General features: G+C 32.9%; 1 protein-coding gene across 1 annotated transcript in view; it reads right to left on the reverse strand.

The window, feature by feature from the left end:
* Positions 1-1,151: 1,151 nt before the first annotated feature.
* The window catches only part of LOC107440152 (uncharacterized), a gene marked incomplete in the record, with an annotated part of 13,796 nt that continues 8,574 nt past the window's right edge, over positions 1,152-6,373 (reverse strand). The window contains 1 exon segment of the mRNA XM_043043367.2: positions 1,152-3,060. Within this exon segment, the coding sequence (XP_042899301.2) occupies positions 2,819-3,060 (242 nt within the window).

The raw sequence follows: 6,373 nt of genomic DNA on the forward strand, positions 1-6,373 counted from the left end.
TATATATATATATATATATACATATAATATTTTTTTTCGTCGTATGCCTGTTTAGGCTGAGGGGGTGCGATTGTTCTTATTTTTCAGTGGCGCCATCTATGGCCAAGAGTTCGACTTCTGCCACACCATTCACTCAGCCACAAACCCGTTTATAGGGCGGGTTACATTCACACACACAAAGGAGAAAGGACATAGAACACACAGAGAGAAAGAAACACCCATGTCCATGCCTTGTCCGGGATTCGAACCCAGAACCTTTCTGATGCAAGGGCAGTTCCCTGCCCCCTAATCAGGCCGGTCGGCGATAATATATATAAAAATATTTGGACCTGAAGTCAATGCAGTATTTATTTTTTTTTATATCCTTTTTTAACGGCAATGCGGTAGGTAAGAGATAGAGAAATATGCATTTGATATAATCAAGTTTGTACTGTCACTTTTTAAACTCATTAATGTCTAAACACGAAAAAATGGTCTATGTATAAAAAAACGCCTACAGGGAAGAAAAGTTAATATTTTTTTCTGTTATCTACTACTTTAGCTTGGAAAAAAGCATAGCACGTTGACTGTAGACCCAAATATAAATATTTACATTCCAAATTAAGTGTAGTGGATCGCACTACTTAGTTTTTGCATATCAAATCTTAAGAATAAAATCTCTGCACTGCTACTTTTTTCTTCTTTGAAATTTTACAGAAAATATGGAAGAAGTGTAGCAAACGGCGAAAGGTGAACGTTAAATCTGTAGGATCACAAATTCCTCCATGTTCCCATAACAAATCATAACTTTGGGGACTGAATTGGAGTTTGATCGTTCTTTGGTTCAGGACGATCTGTGAATGAATGGATGTATGAATGAGCCAGCCTTATAAATGGGTCGAGACGTATGTGTGTGGTAGAAGTCGAATTCATGGTTATAGCAGGTGCCACTAGAAAACAAGAAGAACCGCACCTCCTTTCCTTAATGGCAAGCGACAACAACATTGAAAACAGTAATTCCAACCAAAAATATTAAAAATTCATATTATTTCTTAAAAACGAAGAAAAAAATTGCAAATAACTGAACAAATGCTTTGACCCTTTTGCCTCATTCCATACTTACTGACATTATTTAAACATACTGAATAAAGAAAATATAACAAGAACTTAAATCATGGCAAATATTAATTTATTATCACAGAAACTTGATACACAGTGAGGTATGAATTTCTCAAAGTTCCTTCACTTGGAATCTTCAATGAATTACACACCAATAAGTTGAGTGAGTTTTGAAAGTTTATAAAACTCGTGACTTTACTCGTGATATTCATTCATTCAAAATAAAATTTTTGCATATTCGTGACTTTCTGTTTTCAAACATAACAAGAACTGGATATCATTAAAATCCACATTGCTGGATGCTACATAGATACATGAAGCAAATCTATTTTAAATTTCGAAGACTGCTCAATATCTGTTGAACACACTAAGGAAACGTTAATGTGACATTTCTTCAAGAAAAACGCGGATTATTATATCTTGAAAGCATAAAAAGTATAAGTTTTGAAGGTTTATGAAACTCTTACCATTATATGCTCGTGATAATTATTAAAAAAAAAAAAAAAATAGTGCGTGGAGTCCCTCCGCGCGGAAGAAGTGAAACTTCGTAACATGAAAATGGAAGGGGTAGAAATTGATTTTTAGTGAAATCATATTGTTTTTTTTAAGACAAACTTAATTAACATTGCTTACAATTCACATTTGATCGCATCTTTTAATTGGGTATAATATTAAAAAAAAACAACTACCTCCACTTCGAAAATTTTAGTAGGAATAACATTTACTATCGTGCAATGCTAAATGAATGGAAGATAGTGGTTGTTGTTTAATATTTTACATGCGTTAATTAAATTTGATTTGAAAACATTGATTTTTTTAAAAATATGGATTCTATAGAATGTTGTCTGTTAAGATTAATTGGTTTGATGTCTTATTCTGTCAGAAGAGAAAAAAAAAACTTTTAATTTAATTAATAAACTGAGTTTTAAATATGTTTACTAAAAACATTTACTTACTTAGATGAAACAACAAAATCAATTATTACAAAACGAACTTTTCTTTATATTACAGTATAATCTGGCGAGCAGCTACTTAAAAGATCGAACACTTCGTTTGTTTATTGGTGGCTTGAAGTCAGGCTCGCAGAAAATGCCGTTCACTGGGTAAATTTAGTAGGAATAACACAACCTGTGACGTAGGCGATAGTATACCCAATTATCATTTTCTACGCGCATGCGTTCGAATGCCACGCATTCACTCTCGCTCTGTCTCTTTCTATTCCCCCTCTCCAGGAGCGTTGAGCGTTTAACGCAACAGTGCTTTCATACCCCCTCCATGGTAGCGTTAAACGTTTAATGCAACCTTGTTGGAAGTCGCATTAGAAGTTTCACTTCAAAAATGTTTTGATTAATCTTGATTTAAATGTTTTTGATAACATTGAGAGATCTTTAAAATTCTCATAGGTAGATCAGGAATTAAATGAAATATTCTTTTATGTAAGATTGCTCAATATCTTTTGAATACATTGAAGAAACGTTGGTGTGGCTTTTTTTTTCTCTCAAGAAATTCGTTGGTTATATCCTGAAAGCATTAGAAATGTTCCATATGCTTTTCTTTAGGAAAAAAGATGATAATTTCTCGAATATATATGAAGTGCAAGTTTTGTAGGCTTATAAAACTCGTACTCACGATGTTCATTCAAAAAAGAACATGCTTTGAATATTCCTGACTTAAATGTTTTCAATCTCAATGAGAATTAAATATTTTACCAAAAAAAATTTCACATGGGCGGATCAGGAATCAATGGCGGAAATCGTCTTCCGGAGTGAAGATTGTTTACTATTTGTTGAACACCTTGAAGGAACGTTGATGTGACGGATTCGAGCATAGATCTGGTTAATTCCATTTGCTCCCTCATGAAATTCTCTTCCCATCTTTGCTGCAGTTCTGTCTGACGCTCGTACCATTGTCTATAAGATTCCCCACGCCATGGTTCTTGTTCTTTCGTGTCTTCATTGAGAGCTGTTGAAAAAAGAAACAATACATACCAATGTATACAGTCGTCAAAATAAAGTTACACGTTAAATAACTGTTGATGTAATAATCGGATTTTTATGGACAGCAGAAAGCTATACCCATGGTTTGATGTGTCGTTTAACCCTTTCGCACCGGACGGGGCATGTGCTGTCCCAGTCCATGGGGGAAAGCCCTTATATAGCAAGACGGAAAAGAAAAAAACCTGGTACGTAAAACATTTCATTCCAGCATTTTTTTCGAAAAAAAATGAAATATCTGTAACTATCAAGATTTCTTTTATAATTCTGGCATATATATAAGACTGCTTCTTTTCCAAGATAAAGTAGATATTGTTGAAAAAATTAAAAAAAGAATAAGTAAACTCCTCCCCAAAACTAGCTGTGACTGAAAATGTTTCACTGTCAGCCTTTCCTCTTTTCCGTCTCGCTTTCACCCCTGCTGATTTTTCGCCGTATTGAAAGGGTTAAAACATTTTCGATATAAAATTCTGGCCCTTTTTAACTTCTTGCAGGATGATTATTATAAATGATGATTATAAAAATTGGACGATTAATGCAGTTTTTTTTTCCGAAGTAGAAAAAACTGCAAATAGTTTTAGATTTCAAGTGATTTTTAATCTTTTTGTAGATTTGTAGTTCTGGTCACCCAACGTTAGAAAATGTTGAGTTTTGTTTAAGTTCTTTGTAACGGAATTAAAAAAAAAAGGGATAATTTTTGTAGTTTCCTTTTTTTCCCAAAAATTTAATAAGAAAAGCGGGGTAATAATTATTAAGTCTACCAGAAACTTTTGTCCGCGAAAGATCACTTCTCATTTTACAATAATGCAAAAATTATTTTATTAAAAAAAGTGGTTGAGTATCCTTTACCTTTAAGTCAATGGTAAAGTTCTAGCTTAGATTAAAGAGACTAGTTCATATGGCGCAAAAGAGCATGCATATATATTCAAACATGTAACGAAAATATCGAATCGACCTAAAAACGGTACATCTAATATATATTAAAAGCACCTTTTGCATTGTGGTTTTACGCACGTGCTCCAACTATTTTTAGATTGCAATGATCAAATTTCTTTTAAATCCAATTTATTAAATTAAAATAATAACGCTGCATAATCTCTGCTACCTCAGTAAAAAATCTTGTTGCAGTTGGGGTATGCTATTATCATTATCATGCATCCCCTGCATAAATAATTTTACTAAAATTATTCAGCTAATGATTTTTACTGTTTGGGAACATTGACTATAATATTTTAGCCAACTTCCTTGAATATCTCTGTTTTTCGTTAATATTGCAAACAATTATAATCTCGAGAAAACGCTAGCTTTGTAGAAAATGCCTACACGATTTGTTTAATCTTGTAAGAATATATTTTGTTTTAATTGGCCGTTTACAAAGTTTTGTTTCGAGTTCACTCGCAAAAAGATAAAAAGTTCAACTTAACCCATTTTATCCCGACTTTTAATGTAGAAGTGATACAAAAAGTGCCTTTATGAAAAAAGTGGCATAATATATGTTATTAAAATAAGTGGATATTTTCTATCGTTAGCCCACATTTCATTTCAAAAAGTGTCAGCTCTTTATTGTTCTTTATCTAAACATAGAAATCTAAACAATTAATAAATTGCGGTGGATTAGAATCTTTTAATTCAGACAAACGACAAAACGGAAACGAATTGACCGACCAATATGCATAATGCCAACTTGTTCCAGACAGCGAATGAATATTTTCGAGTGGTAGTCTTTTAATGTATGATTCTTGTTTTAGTTAATTCAATTTATAGGATTTTTACTCACTACTTCATATAAATAATCCGAATACTTATGTGTTACACCACTTTGTTACATTTAAGCCGTGTTGAGCCTTTTAAAAAGTTGGCTAAGTTAACCGAAAACCTGCAAATTTTAGTTTGTATATCTATAATGATTTTTAAAACCTTTTGTCAAATTCGAAGCATTTGGCATTTCTGTATACGTTTTTGTGAAAAGAAGCTGTCCTTTAAATATATAGCTGGGCGCTAACAGGTTTATTTTTTATGATTCGGGCAACATTCGATTCTAGTCAAACACCACATTACCAGGCTTGCCACGGCCGACTAAAAATACAAAAAGTGCTGCCTACTGAGATTATAAATTTTATTAAGAGAAATTAAAATATGCAAACTTTTTATAGCATACATTTTCCGTTCACTATTGATATATAATATGCAAAGTATAATTCTGTTTTAAATATGAGTGACTTGAAACGCAAGTCACAGACGTTGAATACTTCAAATAAGTAAAAGTGAAGTGAGTTTTTTCCACTTTATACATTTACAGTCGCCTCTGCATTAGCAACTATACATTCTAAATAATTAAATATAATTTAGCCCTATATTGCTTTACAAGTAGTTAGGACTGACAGCTTATATATATCAAGACGGAAGCAACAATAAAATTCGAATTATTGTCTAAATCCCATCTCCTGCCACCGAAGGCAGCTCCAACAGGGCTGCCTTCGGTGGACATTCGTTGGTGGACATTCAATTAAAATCTCAATTTCCCCATCTAATATATGCAGGGCTGCCAATTTTCCACACTTTTTGGAAAAATGTATTCTAGTGGTATCTAAATTTATGTTTTAATGTATTATTTTTTTATGCATTTGAACTTATTTTCCACACCACTACCCACACAATTGATTTAAAATTTCATATGCAACGCCACTTTGCTCTCTCGCTATGAGGCTTTTAAAATGTTGCCAAAATTAGCAAAAGTTCTGAAAGCTCTATAAAATATTTTGCAAAAAGCATAGTATAGCTCGTTCACCAGGAGTTGGCACTTGGCTCCGCTTTCATCACGTGGTATGCGACGATACTATTTCGCTATTTTTGGGAGAAGGTTGGGAGCAATCCTGAACAATGTTGCTATTTGGCGATCGTTTAGCAAAAATAATTATTTCGCAAACTTTATGTGCATTTTTTTAACAATAAATATTTCATAAATTTGATGATATTTTGCACCATTTTTTATGATATTTCTTTCTTTTGAGTGAATAGTTTGTCCTTTATGAGACATTTCGCTGGGAGAACAACAGTTTTTAAATTTAAACTATATTTAATTAGCTAGTGTAACAAAAGGTATATTAGCAGATGATAAAGCAAAGTAAGTGAAAAAGAATTCACTTTCTGTGTTTGGCGCAAATTAAGGGTTGTCTCAATTTCAACAACGGAGATGTTTTTCCTCTTACTCCCCCGCGCTGAAATGAACTCTGCGTCCGAGGAGGTGGAGCCAAGTCTCAACTCCTGGTGAACGAACTATA

The sequence above is a fragment of the Parasteatoda tepidariorum genome, chromosome 10 (assembly GCF_043381705.1).
Source record: "Parasteatoda tepidariorum isolate YZ-2023 chromosome 10, CAS_Ptep_4.0, whole genome shotgun sequence".
In the NCBI taxonomy this organism is placed as follows: domain Eukaryota; kingdom Metazoa; phylum Arthropoda; class Arachnida; order Araneae; family Theridiidae; genus Parasteatoda; species Parasteatoda tepidariorum.